General features: G+C 45.6%; 1 protein-coding gene across 3 annotated transcripts in view; it reads left to right on the top strand.

Moving 5' to 3' along the window:
- Positions 1-21,515, top strand: part of rasgrp3 (RAS guanyl releasing protein 3 (calcium and DAG-regulated)) — an 84,715-nt gene that overhangs the window by 17,515 nt on the left and 45,685 nt on the right. For 2 of the 3 annotated variants that reach the window (XM_067988674.1, XM_067988673.1), the window contains exons 1-4: positions 2,641-2,750; positions 6,708-6,839; positions 9,871-10,021; positions 13,173-13,346. In XM_067988674.1, the coding sequence (XP_067844775.1) occupies positions 2,656-2,750; positions 6,708-6,839; positions 9,871-10,021; positions 13,173-13,346 (552 nt within the window). In that variant the 5' untranslated portion in view covers positions 2,641-2,655. Of the gene's footprint in view, positions 1-1,273; positions 1,377-2,640; positions 2,751-6,707; positions 6,840-9,870; positions 10,022-13,172; positions 13,347-21,515 lie in introns of those variants that run through there. The other variant, XM_067988675.1, reaches the window with a different exon arrangement.

Here is a 21,515-nt window from a genome sequence, read left to right as displayed (position 1 = left end):
TTGGAAACTCAGGAAGATTGACTAGGGAGTGCTGGTACGAGGGAAGGGAATGAGGTACTTTAGAAAGGTTAGCAAAGCAAAGATATTTAAAAATCTGGGAGGGGGGAATTTTATTCCCTTCCCCGGCCCGGCCCGGCCCGGCCCGGTGGAAGCGAGAAACGTAACCACTGGCTTCCTGCCTTGATCCCGCCGACTGCAATTTTAAATTACAGGCGGCACGGACACCCGTCCAAAACAGGTGGGGTCCTTCTTTGAATATTCAGATCGAACTTCAATGATGTCATCAGGGCCCGACCGCAATATTAACCTGAGGCCTGAGCTGGAGAGCAATGGTGGCCTTCCCGCCAGGTCAAAGCTATTGGGAAGTCAATCAGGGACCAGATGAGGCCCAGAAAGGTAAGTTTTAAAAAAAAACTTCTACATTTCCTTGTGGGCCAAGAGGAGCAGGAGTGCTCCTTCGGGCCCAATTGGGAGAACTTGGGCCTCCTCTGCCCCTTTGGGCCCCCCTCCCCCTCCCCCTCCCCCTCCCCCTCCCCCTCCCCCTCCCCCTCCCCCTCACCCTCACCCTCACCCTCACCCTCCCTCAACAGCGATTCCTGTCGGGTCCCCTTTCTGCTCATTTACCTTAGTTCTGGAGACCGTTCCCTTTGGTCCCCGGCGGAGGCTTCCTGTCGCCCGATTTTAAACGGTTGGGTAGCCACTTCCCGTTGCCTTCCCCGCCCTTTTGGTCAGGAAGTTAGCCAGTCGCATGCTAACGAGGCCCAGGCTGTTAAAATCGCCTGGGCTTCCACGCTGCAGCTCCCGGACGAGCCAGGTCAAGTGCAATGGAATCTGATTGCATTGCACTTGACCTGGAGTGGGGAGGGGCATTCTCTCCTCTGGGTTAACCCACTACCAGGAGTTAAGGTACACTTGGCTGTGGCTTCAACCTCTCTTGGTGTTGAATGTGTCACAATCACGTCAGGACTTGGATTTGTGGATAACACGAGCGCGAGTCAAACATTCTGCAAGTGCCACATGAATGTTAAGCGTTTTCTATTTTGATTGTTTGTGCTCAACATCAACGCTCGAGACCTCAGTGATACTGAGGGAGAGCTATAAGAAAAGAATGGCACCATTGTCTGTGGGACTGTATAATTACATTACTAAAATTAAACAGGGAATTAATTAATTCTCAGTTTAAAAACCTGGTACTTATGTAATACATGTTTTGGTGGTGCTGACTTTATATCTGAACGTCTATAGTGTCCAATCTGTGTTTCTTCTTTTTCAGATAATGAAGGAGAGATGAGTAACAGCCAGGTGCCAAGGATGGTCCTCTTAATGCATCGATGGTACCTCCCATCCACTGAATTAGCAGGAAAGCTCCTGCTGATATATCCTTTCTGTCCTTTTTCAGATACACTTGAATTATGATCATTTGGAAAAGTTCAATGCTCAGATCACTCTACTTTGGTCATTCATTCAATCACATTTGTGGATTGGACAGCCATTCACATCCATTGTGAGATACCGTATCATCTCGGAAGACACATGTGTGAGATGTGCTGAATCTTGCACACCAGCAGCCCTGCCCTATGGTGACCAGTGTTGTTTATGAACACAGTTGGCAATAGTCTCTACACCAGGGAGAATCAATGTCTTCAATAATTTGACAGTATTAACAAAGAGCAATAATGGGTTCCCTATTACAGAATGTGCATTCCTATACAATTACTTAGAGAACAGGTGAGACGATCAGAATCCTTCTAAACTCAAACAAATACAAAAAGTTATGATTAACTTTTACATCCTTTCGATTTTTTTTTTCTTGCCTATTTTCTTTTTCCTCCCATTTTAAATAAAAATGTGAAGAAAATGTAGACAAAACCATTCAACCTAATCTCTGGGCAGTGGAGGCTCTGAGAGTTGAGGTTTAGCAGCTAAATATTGTATTTTTGCCTCCAGCCTCCAATATGGCATAAAACCAGTCAGTGAATGGGGAAAAGATAAATAACTACAGATGCAGTATTTGTCCATCCATAACACCAGCGTGTGGGCAGAGTTTAAAGATTAATATAGATCAGCTGGAGGCTTCCCCTTGAGTTTTGATGCACTCGATTTGCTGATTCATGGTGTGCTAAGACCCTGCTTCACATGGACCTGGAGGATAGGTAATTATGCAGAATTAACAACGGGGGTTGATTAAAGATTCATCAGTGTTCAAAAATGGCATTCTGATTAGGTAAGCATTCTATTTGATGAAGGGCAGTCAAGAGCCGATTGAGGCTTCCTATGTGAGATGCAGTAACACGTGGAGGGTGCCAACCAGTTGCCTACTTCATCCACGTTGGCGGCAATGGAGAATTCACTGGGCCTGTTTGACTCACTACTTTGCTTTTTTAAAAATCTTTTTGTGGAAAACAAAATCACTTTGGCATTCAAACAGTTGCTGAAAGTGTGCTAATAGTGGCAAGGGGTTCCAGCTTCCACTGTAACAGAGAGTCGGGAAAAGCAGGCCTAGTGAAAGACTCGATTAGAAACTGCCTCAGCCTTAGATCAATCGGTACAGTACGGGGCTTGTTCATTATAACATAAATATGAAAAAGGTTGGAGAATCCAAGTATTAACCATCATCTAACCAGTGCCCAGAGTGTTAAACAGTGCGTGTGAGCAATGTGTAAGGCCATTTTCCTTGACCTTCAAACGTATCGGGAAGCCTGCGGTGAAGACTGCAATGAGTTTCGGCTCAAAATCTGCCACTTAATGAGGTAAGAAACTGAGATTAAGTAATGAAAGAAAATAAAGAAAAAGGGAACTGTGAGAATAAAGTGTCATTGCAGCATGAATTGAAGTTTCTTTCGGGAGCCTGAGATCAATGGCATTGTATACAGCCTCACATGGGAGAGTAAGATATGTAGGTTTTTATTTCCTAGTTTTCTTGATTTTTGCTGGAGTACAGCGAGGACAGATCCTCAGCTGTGCAATAGCTCACCCTGTGGCCGTTATTCACGTGCAAGATGAAACAGGGAATATTGATGGGATATTTGACCTCCCTCTGACCCCGCATACTCCAACAAGGCCAGCCGCAGAGGTTACATCGACATTGTTGGCCCACTGATTTTCGGGACCATAGTGCTAACCGTAAACCTTTGGGAGTCCAGGCCACGGTCTTCTTCTAGGCCATTGGCCTCATAAGGAGCAGGCTCTGTGAAAGCTCCCAAGGAAGGCCGGGACTCGGGGTATATTGGTCCTGACCCAATTTATGGTCCTGCCCCAATTTATGGTCCTTCCAACACATTCTCACTGGAGTTACAGAAGGGCTGTAGCCGGCCTTTGGCGTCCAACTGGAATATTGGATCTCCACAGGACACTTGCACAATGACTGGATGTAACACTGGCTCCATTCCATTTAAAAAAAAAAAGCATCTTTCCATGTACAACAAATCTTATTGTGGACTTGACCCTGTCCATTAATCTTCTTTGGGAAAATTCCCAAAACTCCAAACATTCATCTATTCTCACATCTCCAAACTGGCCAGCTGCCCTCTATATTCCTCCATCAGCCCCAGCATGGAGTATTTAATCATCTTAGTCTCTACCTATCCCTCTAATATCCAATCCTGTTCCCAACCAGATATTTATGCAGTTCCTTTGTGACGGGGTTCATCAGCACAGCACCAACTGTTTTTGCCGGGAGTCTGTTCCACAAAGTAATAAATCGGTTTCAGAATGACTACCTAATGTTTTAACTCTCTCATCACTACTACAATAAAGGGTGTTTGTTCTGCTCCATTACTCCTGGATTATGCTGGGAGCACATACTGTGAAATTGCGCACCTCTAGCCTGTTATTTTCCATCCATTAAAGTGAACGGATGGAAAATCATGGGCTGTGGGCTCACAATTTCACTACATGCTTCCCAGCGTGCAAGGAAACTCTCCTCTTGAGTGCCCCGTGTTTTTTTTTATTCGTTCATGGGATGTGGGCGTCGCTGGCGAGGCCGGCATTTATTGCCCATCCCTAATTGCCCTTGAGAAGGTGGTGGTGAGCCGCCTTCTTGAACCGCTGCAGTCCGTGTGGTGACAGTTCTCCCACAGTGCTGTTAGGAAGGGAGTTCAAGGATTTTGACCCAGCGACGATGAAGGAACGGTGATATATTTCCAAGTCGGGATGATGTGTGACTTGGAGGGGAATGTGCAGGTGGTGTTGTTCCCATGTACCTGCAGCTCTTGTCCTTCTAGGTGGTAGAGGTCGCGGGTTTGGGAGGTGCTGTCGAAGAAGCCTTGGCGAGTTGCTGCAGTGCATCTTGTGGATGGTACAAACTGCAGCCACTGTGCGCTGGTGGTGAAGGGAGTGAATGTTTAGGGTGGTGGATGGGGTGCCAATCAAGCGGGCTGCTTTGTCCTGGATGGTGTCGAGTTTCTTGAGTGTTGTTGGAGCTGCACTCATCCAGGCAAATGGAGAGTATTCCATCACACTCCTGACTTGTGCCCTGTAGATGGTGGAAAGGCTTTGGGGAGTCAGGAGGTAAGTCACTCGCTGCAGAATACCCAGCCTCTGATCTGCTGTTGTAGCCACAGTATTTATATGGTTGGTCCAGTTAAGTTTCTGGTCAATGGTGACCCCCAGGATGTTGATGGTGGGGGATTCGGCGATGGTAATGCCGTTGAATGTCAAGGGGAGGTGTTTAGACTCTCTCTTGTTGGAGATAGTCATTGCCTGGCACTTGTGTGGCGCGAATGTTACTTGCCACTTATCAGCCCAAGCTTGGATGTTGTCCAGGTCTTGCTGCATGCGGGCTTGGACTGCTTCATTATTTGAGGGGTTGCGAATGGAACTGAACACTGTGCAATCATCAGCGAACATCCCCATTTCTGACCTTATGATGGAGGGAAGGTCATTGATGAAGCAGCTGAAGATGGTTGGGCCTAGGACACTGCCCTGAGGAACTCCTGCAGCAATATCCTGGGGCTGAGATGATTGGCCTCCAACAACCACGACCAATTTCCTTTGTGCTAGGTATGACTCCAGCCACTGGAGAGTTTTCCCCCGATTCCCATTGACTTCAATTTTACTAGGGCTCCTTGGTGCCACACTCGGTCAAATGCTGCCTTGATGTCAAGGGCAGTCACTCTCACCTCACCTCTGGAATTCAGCTCTTTTGTCCATGTTTGGACCAAGGCTGTAATGAAGTCTGGAGCCAAGTGGTCCTGGCGGAACCCAAACTGAGCATCGGTGAGCAGGTTATTGGTGAGTAAGTGCCGCTTGACAGCACTGTCGATGACACCTTCCATTATTTTGCTGATGATTGAGAGTAGACTGATGGGGCTGTAATTGGCCAGATTGGATTTGTCCTGCTTTTTGTGGACAGGACATACCTGGGCAATTTTCTACATTGTCTGGTAGATGCCAGTATTGTAGCTGTACTGGAACAGTTTGGCTAGAGGCGCAGCTAGTTCTGGAGCACAAGTCTTCAGCACTACAGCCGGAATGTTGTCGGGGCCCATAGCCTTTGCTGTATCCAGTGCACTCAGCCGTTTCTTGATATCACGTGGAGTGAATCGAGTTGGCTGAAGACTGGCTTCTGTGATGGTGGGGATATTGGGTGGAGGCCGAGATGGATCATCCACTCGGCACTTCTGGCTGAAGATGGTTGCAGACGCTTCAGGCTTGTCTTTTGCACTCACGTGCTGGACTCCGCCATCATTGAGGATGGGGATGTTTGCAGAGCCTCCTCCTCCCGTTAGTTGTTTAATTGTCCACCACCATTCACGTCTGGATGTGGCAGGACTGCAGAGCTTTGATCTGATCCGTTGGTTGTGGAATCGCTTAGCTCAGTCTATAGCATGTTGCTTCTGCTGTTTGGCATGCATGTAGTCCTGAATTGTAGCTTCACCAGTTTGGCACCTCATTTTTAGGTACGCCTGGTGCTGCTCCTGGCATGCTCTTCTACACTCCTCATTGAACCAGGGTTGATCCCCTGGCTTGTTGGTAATGGTAGAGTGAGGAATATGCCAGGCCATGAGGTTACAGATTGTGCTGGAATACAATTCTGCTGCTGCTGATGGCCCACAGCACCTCATGGATGCCCAGTTTTGAGCTGCTTGATCTGTTTTGACTCCGACCTTGCATTCATTAATTACCCATGATGGATCTGCTAGGTTTATGCTCTTCCTTTCAGCACTGACCTTTATCTAGGTTACTTGCTGATGGGTTCAGAACGAGTTCAGATGGGGGAAAAATATGATCATTAGAAAGGCCAATTTGTCTGAATTGCAAAAAACAATATCCAGAGTGAAGAATGAATGCATTAAACTCACTGTTACAGGGTGAACTGTTACCTGCTGTAAAGTGATCCTGTGTGAAATTAAGAGACCATACGAACATACAAAATTGCCGGGCAGGAAAAGACCAGCTGGTCCATCAAGCCTACCCCCACACACCATGATGACTAGAGCATCATGACCAGATACTCCACCCACCCCCGACCCCTCCAGCCATGTAATCTTCCTGGGAGAGGGGAAAAAAACAGAGAAAAAAACGCAGGGCCAATAAGGGAAAAAAATAATCTGGTAAAGTCCTCTGGCCCCCTCGGGTGATGGAACCAGTCCAGGAGATCACATGGACCAAGTGTTATCGATAAAGACATTTACCTTCAATATAATGCGATCTCTCGTCAAACCAAAGCTTGTAACACACCTTTCTTTATGCATGCGGGTGTACAGGTACTGGATTTCTGAATTCCCTGCCGAGTTTAACCTGGATCTGGGTTTGGTTCGTCTGACAGAGGAGTTTCGGGAACTGGCCAGCCAGCTGGGATGTGACGAACACAGTAAACTTATCGACATCTCCAGCATGTAAGAAGGCCTCTTTTCTTTGTGAGCTTTAATACCCGACAGACAGCACAGACTGCTGACACTGATTGAAGAAGCTATCTTTTGTATAGTAAGAGCAACAGATGATTTTTATATAAAAAAGACAAGATCAGTGCACGTGTTTAGAATGTTTCCCTACATTACAACAGTGACTGCACTTCAAAAAAGTACTTAATTAACTGTAAAGCGCTTTGGGACATTCGGAGGTTATGAAAGGCGCTATTTAAATCCAAGTACTTCTTCTTGAATGGCCCCCCCTTTGGATACAAGTGCCACCATTCTCTGTATTGCACAAGCACTTTTGCCTTCAGTAGCACTGAGTGCACTAGTATGGGAGGTAGGCAGTGAGTCCATGTGTGCCATTGGCCATACTGCCAAGAAAATTGCCAAATAGCACTCCTGGCTATCAACTTTGCCATTTTATAACAACACAGTGCACTTCCAATGTAGGATTTTACTGGCAGGTTAAAGTGTTCGGTGGTGTCGGAGATGTGCAGGAAGTTCTGGGTGTGACAGGTTCGAGGCTCTGATGACCCAAAGACTTCCAGGAGGCATTCGACAAGGTGCCACATAAAAGATTATTGCTCAAGATAAAGAATCACTGGATTGGGGGTAATATTCTGGCATGGGTGGAGGATTGGTTATCTAACAGGAAGCAGAGAGTTGGGATAAACGGTTCATTCTTGGACTGGCAACCAGTAGCCAGTGGTGTTCCGCAGGAGTCGGTGCTGGGTCCCCAACTCGTTACAATCTATATTAACGATTTGGAGGAGGGGACCGAGTGTAACATATCAAAGTTTGCAGATGATACAAAGATGGGAGGGAAAGTAGAGAGTGAGGAGGACATAAAAAACCTACAAGGGGATATAGACAGGCTGGGTGAGTGGGCGGAGATTTGGCAGATGCAATACAATATTGGAAAATGTGAGGTTATGCACTTTGGCAGGAAAAATCAGAGAGCAAGTTATTATTTTAAAGGTGAGAAACTGGAAAGTACTGCAGTACAAAGGGATCTGGGGGTCCTAGTGCAAGAAGATCAAAAAGTTAGTATGCAGGTGCAGCAGGTGATCAAGAAGGCCAACGGAATGTTGGCTTTTATTGCTCGGGGGATAGAATATAAAAACAGGGAGGTATTGCTGCAGTTATATAAGGTATTGGTGAGACCGCACCTGGAATACTGCATACAGTTTTGGTCTCCATACTTAAGAAAAGACATACTTGCTCTCGAGGCAGTACAAAGAAGGTTCACTCGGTTAATCCCGGGGATGAGGGGGTGGACATATGAGGAGAGGTTGAGTAGATTGGGACTCTACTCATTGGAGTTCAGAAGAATGAGAGGCGATCTTATTGAAACATATAAGATTGTGAAGGGGCTTGATCGGGTGGATGCGGTAAGGATGTTCCCAAGGATGGGTGAAACTAGAACTAGGGGGCATAATCTTAGAATAAGGGGCTGCTCTTTCAAAAGTGAGATGAGGAGAAACTTCTTCACTCAGAGGGTAGTAGGTCTGTGGAATTTGCTGCCCCAGGAAGCTGTGGAAGCTACATCATTAAATAAATTTAAAACGGAAATCGACAGTTTCCTAGAAGTAAAGGGAATTAGGGTTTACGGGGAGCGGGCAGGAAATTGGACATGAATTTAGATTTGAGGTTAGGATCAGATCAGCCATGATCTTATTGAATGGCGGAGCAGGCTCGAGGGGCCGATTGGCCCACTCCTGCTCCTATTTCTTATGTTCTTATGTTCTTAGAACATAATGTTAGGAAAATCTAAACTGGAAGGAAACTTGTTAAGTATAGCTCATTCTTATGGAAACATTTCAAAAAGAATTGCTGAATTTTGGGCCTGGAAATTGCTGTGTTGAGGATAAACCAATTTTCGGTTTGGGTCCTAAAACAGACGTTAGGCCCGCTATTAGCATAATCAAGGGGCCTAACACCTGATTTAGGCAGCTGCCAGGGACGCCTCTGTAGCGTCCAAACCAATATGGCGTCGGACGTGTTTCCGAGGCTGTTACGGCCCAGGAAGTTGGCCCCTTAACTTGGGCCTCTTTGCACCTCTTTTCTACCTGGAAAAGGAGCGCAATGATGTTCAATTTCACCCTCTTGGTGATCTCTTGTCAGTATGATAGTGTCAGGGACTTCCATGGTTCGCTATTAAATAGATGGTGGGATTGATCATCACATTGTTGCAAGGCCCGTGGTGTAAGTAGTCACAGTGTTGATTTTAGAATTTTAAATGTGCCCCCATGTCTCTGTGTGAACAGTCTGCCCACTCTTGGTATGCCCACTCACTGTCATTGTAATTGCAAAGTCTTTCTGACATCTGTTTAACTGCAATGTGCAATATTCTCATTTATTGATGTATGTGGCTTAAAGAAAGAGTTACACAATCTCTGTTTGGTGCAACGTCAGGAACCATTTGCAAAAGTATGTGTGTACCAGGTTTGTATCACGTAAAAAGAAAAGAAAGACTTGCATTAATGTGGCGCCTTTCACGACTTCAGGATGTCCCAAAGCTCTTGACAGTCAATCAAGTAGTTTTGAAGTGTCGTCACTGTTGTAATGTAGGAAATGCAACAGCCAGTTTGCGCACAGTAAGCTCCCACAAACAGCAATGAAATAAGTGACCACATCATCTGTTTTAGGTGTTGGTTGAGGGATAAATCTTGGCACCAGGAGAACTCTCCTACTGTTTTTCGAATAGTGGCTTGAGATCTTCTACATCCACCTGAGAGGGCAGACGAAGTTTAACATCTCATCCAAAAGACAGCACCTCTGGCGGTGCAGAACTTCCTCATTACTGTACTGGAGTGTCAGCCTAGATTATATGTTCAAGCCTCTAGAGTGGGACTTGAACCCACGACCTTCTGACTCAGAGTGCTGCTACTGAGCCAAGGCTGACACCGTTGATTGTTATCTAATTTAATGTATCAATGCGACACTATGTGAAGTTCAGATTTCTGATGTTAACCAATTCTGATTCTCATTAATACTATTACTTTTTAAACAGTCCGTCGTATGACTGGATGAGACGTGTAACTCAACGTAAGAAAGTCTCCAAGAAGAAAGGGAAAGCTTCTCTGTTATTCGATCACTTAGAGCCCCTCGAGCTGGCAGAGCACCTTTCCTTCCTGGAGTACAAATCCTTTCGCCGGATATCGGTCAGTGATCCTCGGTTTCAGAGAGTTGGATTTGCTGTATTTAAACGTCCCGCGTTTCAAATTTCATCCCCCCCCCCACTTCCTGCATGTTCTCCTGCTTCCTTGGGGGTTAAAGTTTTCAAACCTGCCCCAAATGTATAATGTTTCACTTAGGCGGTTGATGGCGCTGATCCCGATCTGTTTGGAAACCCTGATCACTTTCCCTATTGCAATCCGGGTGCATAAGGGCTTTCAGATTCTCAAGTGACCTCAAGAAAATGTCATCCATCCAACAGAAACCGCAATGGGGAACATTCCCTCTGTTATCTATTTGTACCAAAATCATAAACATGAGTGTAAATAACTTGATGTAACACGCACCACAGATAGCTAAAGGAGGATGTCTGCTCCCCAAGTGCCAACTCACTTTGACTTCATTGTATATGATAATTGTGGTGGATCTTACGCTTAAAAAAACACAGCTCTGTATATAACTGAATTTAAAATCTGTGTTACTCTTGCTAAGTGTCACTCCCAAAATGTCTTTGATCTTGACAGCTCTGCATATAAAGTCAAACATAATCTAGCAGTATTAAAGAAACTTCCTCCGTTCAATGGCTGAGAGGGTTGCTGGATAACTTACTCCCAGGCATGGCACTTTTCCCTGGTTGAAGGTGTGTAGGATAGGCTTGCTGTACTATCCTTTATTAGTGAAGTGTCCGGTCTCTGCTTGGCACTCCCTTATGGCCTGATCAACATCAGAAACTTGCTGCACGGGGAATGCCAAGTATGAACCACCCCCTGCTATTCAAAACATGCAAATATTTATTAATTTTGGGGAGGGGGGTTAAAACCGACTCTTTTTAATATGATACATTTGAGGTACATAGAATTTATAGCACAGAAACAGACCATTTGGCCCGGTGTTTATGCTCCACACGAGTCTCCTCCCACCCTACTTCATCTAACCCTATCTACATATTCTTCTATTCCTTTCTGCCTCATGTACTTATCTAGCTTCCCCATAAATGCATCTATGCTATTTGCCTCAATGGGTAATTGTGAAAACTTCTGAGACAACATCTTGGCTCTCTTTCAACCCCCTCCCCTCACCCAAAACAAATTGCAAACAAGAGAGTTGGTTGGGCATTCTATTCCTTGGCCTGCTCTGGAACTGGCTGCCAAATAGCGATGTAGCTGACTGTCATAGAGTGGTAGGGCATGGGGTAGGGTCCGCATTTCTTCGAATGGAGAGCTGACCATGGGCATGATTTTAGCCTGGAAAAACGGGTGGGTTGGGGGCGGGGGGAGGGGCAGTAAAATTTGCAAAAATCTAAAACCCGCCTCCAACCCGCCCATTTCCGATTTTCATTGGGGCGGGAAACCAACTCGCTCTCAGGAGGCGGGTCGGGCATTAAAAGCTTTTAAGGCAGTTGTGGGCCTCCATTTTCAAAGCTTTTTTGAATTTAGCCTATGGGAGCCGGGATTCCCGGGCCCTTTCCTTCACGCCGCGTGAGAGGAGGCGAGAAGGCCCAAAACTGCAGGTAAGTGCCTTTATAGCACTGCTTGTGGGCGCGGAGGAGCAGGAGTGCTTCCCCCAGGCCCAACAAGCCTACCTGCAGCGACCCTACAATTGCGATCTCCGACAAACCCCCACAATCTTTGACCCCCCCCCCCAACGATCGCGACCCCCCCCCCCAACAATCGCGACCACCCCTTTCCCCCCCCCCCCCCCCCCCGATGACTGACCCCCGATTTGCCCCCCTCCACCCAGTGACTCAGCCCCCCCGGATGACCGATCCCCGATTTTCCCCTCCCCCCCCCCCCCCCCCAATGACTGACCCCCGACCCCCCCTCCCCCGATGACCTCCCCTCCCCCATTCTAACACTTACCTGAACACGTCCTCTTCCTGGCTCTTCTCCCGTCTGACTGAGAGCCAGCCTGTTAACCAGACCGGCCTGTCGGGCGGGAAACCAGCAAAAAAGAAAAAAACGACGTCCCTACATCAAAATCGTAAGGATTTGGCCCCCCCGGGGAGAGGGAGGACACTTCTCCAGAGGGAGTGTGGAAGTCCGAGGGCAAGTCAACCCGATCTCTCTGGTGGACCTCCTACCACCTGGTTGCAGAACAGCATTGCTGGAAGCTTGGGTGTGGGTTGTCAGCATGACCTTGTGGCCAGAGAACAATATGTGGTACGAAGGAGGGGTGGGGGGGGCGGCTAAAGATGGGTGAGATGATCACAAAATGCAGACAATAAACATCTTTAAACGCTTACAAACTTTAAAAAAAGGCCAGATTTGCACTTAAAATTTATATTTGAGTTTAAACCTTACCTTTCTACATTCACATGTATGTAAATCCTTTGTATAGGATATAACCAGTATAAATGCTTAAAGCTCCAGCAGTTGCATGGTGTGGAGTCCCACATGTGTAAAACTTACAACTTTCATTTAGTACACAAGGCATACAATTATATCACGCTGAAATGATGGACAATGTACATGTCCTGCCGGGTCAGCATGTCGTGCAAATAATCAAAGGGCATTTGGTTCTTTCTCATGGTGAAACGTCACCACCGACCATGTCATGTAACATGAAGACGTGGCAGAGTACAATCAGTGAGCGACTGTAGCTTCAGGGCGTTTCACTGACTGTTTCGATGTCTCAAGTAACATCTGCAACTCCCAAGTGTTTTTTTTCCCTGAGCAGCTTAAATTTACCCTGGATTCAGACTGCAATTGAGCCTGCTGTAGTCCGCACCCACAATGGGGCCAGGTTGGCAGTGTTTAGACCCATAACTAGCTGGTTTTACCCAGCCTAATGATCTCATACTGATCTTACTGCTTTGTCCATGAGCAGAGGAAATTACATCAGCATTGTAACATATGGTGTATCAACATAAAAGAGTAAATACATTTTGTTATGCTATGCTGTGGAAAATTAATCATTTCGACAAATTAGAGCTGTTACTGTTCCGACCCAATCCTGAATCAGACTAGACAGGCATTTCTTTTTTAAGCTGGCAAACCAAGGAGAAGAGCAAAGGCTTATAGTACAGGGTATCAATCATCAATCAAAAATAATGGCAAAGCCAAGCTGTGGGAAAGCAGCTAAGAGGAATTGAAGACTCCTGATCTTTTAATTAACTCTTGAAATGGCGTTCTTTTCCAGTTTACAGATTATCAGAGTTATGTTACACATCGCTGCCTAATGGATAATCCAACCCTTGAGCGATCCATCGCTCTCTTTAATGGCATTTCCCAGTGGCTCCAGTTGATGGTTCTTAGCAAGCACACACCTGTGCAAAGGGCAGAGGTCATCACCAAGTTCATTAATGTGGCTCAGGTGAGCAATATTAACAAATATTCTTGTGGTCATATTGGTTACACAATTTCCATAGTGTGCTTGCTCATGCGTCCCGCCCAGTGCATATCTGACTCTTTGGAAGTATGTGAGTGGTGCACGGAAGCCGCAGGCACTAGTTAAGGCAGAGACCGTTGCATCTTTTATGGGGAAAAGTTGATAAACACTTAGGATGATGCAGGGCTATAGGGAGAGCAGGGCAGGAGGATTAGTTTTGGATTGCTCTAGCAAAGAGCTGGCACAGACACGAAGGGCCGAATGGTGCCTCCTTCAGTGTTACAAATTTCTATGGTTGTATGGGTGATTTGCCTATCAGTGGAAAGGTAGTTAGCCTCCACTCTCCATCTCATTCTGACGGTACAGTTGAGATTGAAAATTCATTGCGCGGGGAATTAGTGCGGACCAAAAAAATTGTTCTGGAAACCAATTGCCATATGGACCATTTTCCATCGTCCAGAACTGTTCTGTAGTTAAAGCCAAAGTTACATTAAGATATTGCGATTTGACACTTACAAAATTTAATCTTGCTCGGTATGTCCCAACAATTTACACTTATGCAACATCTTTAGCATAGTGAAACTTCGCAAGGAACTTCAGAATAGAGGAGGTGATGGACACTGAGCAAGAACTGGGAGAAGAAGGTTGGAGGAAGTGATCAAAGGTACGGTTAAAGAGTTAACGTTTTGAGGAGGCTTTTGAAGGTGGAGAGAGATGGAGCAAGGCCGATGGGTTTTGGAAAAGAATTTGAGTGATGGGGAAGCCTCTGCCATCCATTGTGGAGAGCAGAGGTGGACAGAATCCAGACTCAGAAGAGTGAAGGATATAGACTGTGACAGGGCTGGAGGGGATTGTGGAGGTAAGATGGGCTGAATCTTTGCACTGGGGAGCCAGAGGAGGTCAGCAAAGACCTGGGTGATAGGTCAGCAGGATTTAATACGGATCAGATGCAAGTGGTAGAGTTCTGTATGATTTGGAGTTTGCTGAGCTCAGGAGGCCAGCTTGGAAATGTTGAGCCTGGAGGTGGTAAGGTGTGTCTCAGCAGAGGTGGGGTTGAGGTAGGGATGGAGGTGGAGGTCTTATTGATGGACTGAATGTGAGGTTTGAAGGGCACTGAGGTTGCATGCATTCCAATCCAGTAACTCTCACACTGTTGACCTTGAATCAATGACTGACCCAATATAGTGACATTAGTTCTCTCCTGTTGTTGGACTACGCTTGCGGTAAATACACCTCATATTTTGGATGAATAATCTTTGGTGATACACAAGATGCTTTCCCCATTCCCATAACATTTGGTGTTCTTCTGGCAAATGTGTTTCAGATAATTTAAACTTAACACCTACCAAAGAGACTGGGTGATCCTGTGGGGTAGAACACTGCCCTTACCTTTGGGACTTGGAGCTTATTCCAGCCTGGACAGGTGGGATGAATGCTTCCTTTCTTGTGACTTTTAGAGAGCAAGGCTGTCTCTATTAAGGTCCTCGGGTATATCTGCCTGTTACAGTTTGTTTCTTTCCCCCAACATTTCCTCTTATGTTCACAGGTAGACTACAGTTTCTGTGATCAGATGAACATAAGAACATAAGAAATAGGAGCAGGAGTAGGCCACACGGCCTCTTGAGCCTGCTCCGCCATTCAGTCAGATCATGGCTGATCTTCAACCTCAACTCTACTTTCCTGCCCGATCCCTTCTGAACTGAAACCCGTGTCCTTATTCACGACTGTGAGCTGGTTAGTCTGCTCAAGATAAACAGGATTAACACTTAACTCCTAATCGCTGTAAGCTGCTTACTGGGATACCCAAAACATTCTCCTGTAAAACTCAAAGGTAGAAAATAGCTCGCTGCCACACTAAATTGTACAAGTTAAAACTACTTGGTTTATTTACAAGCAAAATAATATACAGAAGCAAAAAAGAGATAACAAATACTAATAGAGAAAAATATCCAAATTTTCACAATATTTGAAGTTTGTTTTTCAAAAAACAAGAAAATTCAGGGTCTAAAATCCTTGGAATTCTTTTCAGTAAGTCCCTGAAAACACAGTCTGCAGTGGCTGTTATTCAGGACAATCCCCCACTGAGCCCCTATTGGCAAATATAGATCATAAGGTTATAAGGTGTTTTCTACCTTTTTGAAGGCCAAACAATTTCTTCTCAATAGCCAGGCAGTCAGAATGTTAACCATTTTTTTAACATTAAGGTGGACAAAGTCTGAACTGGAGGTTCTGGGCAGCCAAATAGTATATTTGTTTTTGACGCCTGACAAAGTTGGAAAGCATAACTCTGTCTATGTAGATCAGCCATGATCTCATTGAATGGTGGAACAGGCTTGAGGGGCTGAAAGGCCTACTGTTGTTCCTATGAAATGGAATAGTCGGCCAGCTGAGGGAGGAGAAGGGGGAAGCCATGCATTCCTTTTAGAAGGACGCGAGCCTGGGGTGACAGTAGGTAGCTGTGGAGAAGTGAGAGGTGGGAAGAGGGATCAAAGGAGGCATGATCCTGAAGAAGTGGGGAGATGAGAGGTGGTGTGGCTTGGTGAGAGGAAGAGGAAAAGAATGGAGAGCAGGGTCAAGGAAGACTTCAAAGGAAAAATGGGAGTAATGGGCCACGGCCTGTATGCAAATGGACACAGGTGGAAGTCTGAGTTATATGAACTTGACTGAGATCTAGGTGAAGTAGGAAAAGGTCTGAGGTTAAGGACAGAGAGTAGAGGAGGCAAACATTCTAAAATCCGAGAATCAGGAAGCAGCGGTGGACTGAGGTCCAGTTGTAGCAATCTGCTCAATCACAGAATCTGCCCAACTTGTCTGATCTCCTGAAGGAAAGTTTTGTATATTTGCTCCCAGATCCCCCGAAGGTTGTTCAATGAAACTCCAGAATATCTAACCATCATCACGTCACTGATGTTCAACCCTGTTCAGTTGTTTTCCACTGATGACCTTTTCAAGGTCCCAGCTGCACAAGCACCATTGTGTTCCCTGGGGGTAATTGAATAGCTATATATGTATCCCTGTAACTTTCAATACGTAACAAAGTACTTACCCATCTCTTCAGAGAATCTTAACTTTATATTTCAGTAAATAATTTATTAAAAAGATAGGCAAAATTATAGACTGAAATATACAATCTTGCAGCAAGTGGTTGTTGGGGTAAAGTTGCCCCAAAATAAAAAGGGCCAAAAGAGGGTGGAAGTCCTGCGGGCCGGGACCTCTGCTCAACGTTTTTCCCAGGCATTGACCCTGCCCAAATCCCAAGGACAGGGTCATTTTAATATTCAGGATATGAGGTGCACTCCTGTGATGGTCCAACAGAGATGCCTTCCCTGATAAAGTGACACAATGGGAGTGGCAGCCTGCAACTCTGAGGGAGGGGGCCTGAGGCCCTCATCCAGCAAAGAAGTAGGTTACAAAACATACCCTTTACAATGCCAGGAATTTCCTCATAGCTGTACCCGTTCCGCCATCGTAATGTTGCCTGGAGTTACTGCAGCGAACGGGAGCAGCTCTGAGGAAATTCGAAGTCAATGTGTTTATGGCTGTATTTGTCTCAAAATATTAACTACTATATTGATATCTGTTGAGACTGAGGATTGAGGGTTATAAAGATATTAAACAGTTATAGAGGTTTATGGCAAAATAAACAGCACTGAGGGTTATGGGATATTAAGCAGCATTGATGGATATAGGATATTAAACAGTACCGATGGATATAGGATATTAAACAGTACCGATGGATATAGGATATTAAACAGTACCGATGGATATAGGATATTAAACAGTACTGATGGATATAGGATATTAAACAGTACTGATGGATATAGGATATTAAACAGTACTGATGGATATAGGATATTAAACAGTACTGATGGATATAGGATATTTAACCGTACTGATGGATATAGGATATTAAACAGTACTGATGGATATAGGATATTAAACAGTACTGATGGATATAGGATATTAAACAGTACCGATGGATATAGGATATTAAGCAGTACCGATGGATATAGGATATTAAGCAGTACCGATGGATATAGGATATTAGACAGTATTGAGGATTATAGAGATATTAAACAGAATTGAGGGTGATTGAGATATTAGACACCATTGAGGCTTATGGGACTATTAAACAGTATTGAGGGTTACGGCAATATTAGGCAGTATTGAGGATTATAGAGATATTAAACTGCTTTGTTTTTTCAGGGGATGTAAGGAAGCTTATTGTTCCTTAAAGTCAGAAATTAACAGGTAGTGGTAGTGGGTGGGGGGAGGTGGGGGAGAGTCCATGATGGAATAATCTGTTCTTATTAGAACAGAGGAGATTAACGGATGATTTTACAGAGATGTTTAAAATTATAAAGGGACGGAACACAGTGGATAGCAACCAGTGTTTTCAGTAATATATGGGTCTAGAACAAGTTGACATAGATATAAGATTAAATGTAAGCGATTTAGGACAGAGAGAAGTTGTGAGGCTGTGGAACGCATTAACAGAGTTAATGATTGAAGCAGAGACCATGTCAGCATTTAAGAATAGGTTAGATAGGTGATTGAAAGAAAGGTGGATAAAATGTTATAGGAACAGGGTGAGTACATGGGATTAGGATTACTGCTCATATGGAAGATAAACACTAACATGGACTGATTGGACCAAGCACCCTGTTTGCATGTAGTAATTTCCATGTAATATACGGACTCCAGATGGAGTAGCCTTGATGAACGGAATGGTCTTCTGACTTTCTGGCCCTGTATTAACGGGGATCCGGGGAGGGTATGGGGGAGGCCGGAATCGGCCGAAGAACCTGGCAAGACTGGGGACGTGGAGGCACTGCCGATCTTAACGGCAGGACCTCATTAGCATATTGTAGGGCCACCTCCCACCCAGCAGCCGGCCAAACGGACCGCCTGGCCGGCGGGCGGGAAATTACAGCTGGGGGAGGCCGAAGGCTTCCTTGTGGGGCCTCGGGATGGGGGGGGGGGGGGGGGGGGGGGGGGAGGGGGGCGGGGAGCACTCCTGCTCCTTCTGGCCCACAAGGAGTGCTAAAAGAACCACTTACCTCGGGGAGTCAGCACCTCCCGCCTCAGCTCAGGCCTCCCCCTCACTTACTGTTAAATTAAAATTGTGGTGCGATGTTGTCATCAGGCCGCGACTTTGGTATGTTAATTAGGCCCCTGCCTGCCTTTTTGCGCGGGTCCTCGACCGTGGCCTGATTTCTGCACTTTAAAATTTAAACGGACGGGAATGGGGTCGGGTTGCCCAATCCTGATATTTTAACCCCCCCCTCCACCCCGCCCGTTGTGTGGGGGGAGGGTTAAAATCGAGGCTTCTATGTGCTTCGTTCCTCTTTTTGTGAGATGTCAACATGACAAGATGTTAATATTGTGGCTATTTATTTGAGAACAGGCAATAAGCAGCTAATATGGAACAGGGGCTATTAAAGAACCTTCTATGCTCATTACAGCTTCTGTTAAAAATATATTAAAACCTGAAAATAATACATCATTGTTTATGAGTGGGAGATTTATCTGATTATATCTGTTGATGGAACAATGAGTTCTATTGCGTGGCAGTCTGTGACATACATGTAGATGTGATTGGTTGGTGAATGTTGTGACTTCTTATCTGACCTTTAAAAATGTATCTTGTGACTAATCGGTCAGTGGAGTATTCCTTTATTTATTTGTGTGTACTTTTGTTCTCAGTCATTTCCTCTATTTTTTCCTTTGGTTTGAGCTGTATGTTTCATGACAGGAAACCAGTCAGAAGTAAGGAAATGGGAAGAAGTGAGTGACACAGATAGGGGATGAGCGTTCAGACTTCTGGTTTGGATTTGGACACTCTCCCTCCACCCCCTCCCCCCTCCCCTCCTGAAGTTTGAATGATCGGGATCTAAAGTCCCAAAAGAAAGCTTTCCTAGTGGAGTGGGGTCGGGGGGGGGGGGGGGTGGTGAAGGTTATGTGGAAGAGCTTTGTTAGCCTGCAAATGGACAGCTCCCCCGGCCCCATGTGAAATGAATGCCTGACTCAGGAACGTAGCTTCTCAGAGCGCCAGGTAAAATGAATGCCTCAGACAGGTAGCCTTCCTGACCTATCAGGCAAATTAATACATGCACGAATACCCCTCAATAACCCATTAGCAAATGCACACTTTGGAAGGGCTGCTTCTTTAGACTAACAAGGAAGGTAACGCCCAAAGCCAATGGCTTCCTAGGTGTCCCAGCGGAAACGGAAGCTTTAGGCAGCCAATCTCACGGAATAATCAGTATAGCGCATCACTAAGTTATTGACATTCCTATCTCGACTGGGGGTCCTGATGCAAAGCATTATGGGACCCATATTGCCATCGCAGGTTGGAAGTTTGATGTTTATGAATGAAGTCTGTTGTGCACGCTGCGATATTCAAAACGGTGAACCTAACAAGGAAGCGTGTGAGTACTTCTGTAAGGAGCTGTCGTGCTGAACATGGCAGTGTGGAGCAGTCTGAATGATTTGCTCTCAGTTAGCTGGATACGCACATGCCAACACGAGAAACTCGCAAAAAAACTGACCAAAAGCTTAAAAAAAACTAACAGCCCACCGAAAAATTGGGCTCCAAATATAAATTTTGTGACACTTAACGACAAGGAGTTAGACTGAAAGTGCAGTGGGTCGTAGGTTTGTCGTAACTTAACATGCAGGTATAGCCTTATGACTTTGATTACTTTTATTGCAGTACAGAAAAGTTTGTAGCAGTGGTGGATTTAAAAAGTATTGAAAGGGGCTGTGAATTCTGAAGGAGTGAGATTTATTTTGAAGGAGGGTCTGGCCCCCACCCCACTGAAAATGTTGTATTTTGACATGTGAATGGTGTATTTTCCAATATTTTGGAGCCCACTGTAATTCGAAGGGTGAATCTCAGTTTTTTTCTAATTTAATAAAACACATCAACACTCCAACCCTACTTCCCATTTTAATTCATTACTCTTACAACTCCAATAGTGATGGGAAAGCGGGCGAGCCATGGACACCTATTATTTTGCCTATACCAATAATGAGCGTGCGCTTCCTGCCTGTTTATAGCCTGAAAAACAGGCCTGGCACCATTAAATTTCTAAGCCAGTGTGTGTACACAGAGGAGTGACTTACCGCCTTTTCACTAAACTCAGTAGAGTGGCTATTTCTCCGCAGAATCTTGGGCCTCGATATTTACGGGGAGGAAGCGGGGGTGGGGGGGGGGGGGGAACCCGGAATTCCCGAGCACGTGGACGTCCCGACAAATTTAACAACAGGACCTCATTATCATTTTTTTAAAACTCCAGATTGACAGGCTGGTCAGCGCTGCCGGGCAGGAAAGCCTGCGGTAGAAGGCCGCAGCCGGGGACCGTTGGGGACGGACCCCGGCAACCCGGAAAATTGGTGGGGCGGAGTCAGCAGATCACTGGGCAGAAAGCTTGGGATCGTGGGGTTTGAGGGGAGGAGGGGTCGAGGAGTGAGGAGAGGCCGCAATTGGCAGAAGATTTGCTTGAGGGGCCGAGGGGAGCACTCTTGCTCCTTCTGGCTCAAAAGGAATGCTATAAAAAGCATTTACCTGCTTTTTCCGGCTGCTCCCATCTCCATTTAGCTGCCAGGTTTCCCGAGCCCTGGGAAACCCGACTGGCCAGCGTTAAATTTAAATCAGGCCCCTAACTGCGCTGTGCGATCCTGATTTAAATATGATAATGAGGTGTCCCGACTCTCGAGAGCGGAACACACAGACACATCTCGCAACCCGTCGCTGTCAAAATGGCGGCAGGTGCGTACACAGCGGGTTGGGGTCATGTTTCGTGATTTTTAATTTTTAACCTCCCGCCGACCCTCTCCCACCCTTCGAGGGGGAGTTAATAGCGACCCTTAGATCTCTTTGAAAGAAAAACTCCTGAGCACTTACCCATTTTCATGAAACTCAAGAAATGAAAGTCTTGGGATCGTATATTCCTATTGTCAGGTGATAGAGTTTACTGTTGCTGTTATTTCCCAATGTCAGTGGTGAAGGAGCTGTTTAAATATATCACTCTGATTCTCATTCTGATTCTCACTCTGATGCTGCCTTTGCCGTGCAGTAATTTTCTAAAGTGAATTTGCAGCCTCAACTAGTTTATTGCCAATTGCAAAATTATAAGCATTGGTGGGATC

The sequence above is a fragment of the Heptranchias perlo genome, chromosome 8 (genome assembly GCF_035084215.1).
Source record: "Heptranchias perlo isolate sHepPer1 chromosome 8, sHepPer1.hap1, whole genome shotgun sequence".
Lineage (NCBI taxonomy): Eukaryota > Metazoa > Chordata > Chondrichthyes > Hexanchiformes > Hexanchidae > Heptranchias > Heptranchias perlo.
The sequence above is the reverse complement of the archived record's forward strand: the minus strand, read 5'-3'. Positions and strand labels throughout refer to the sequence as shown.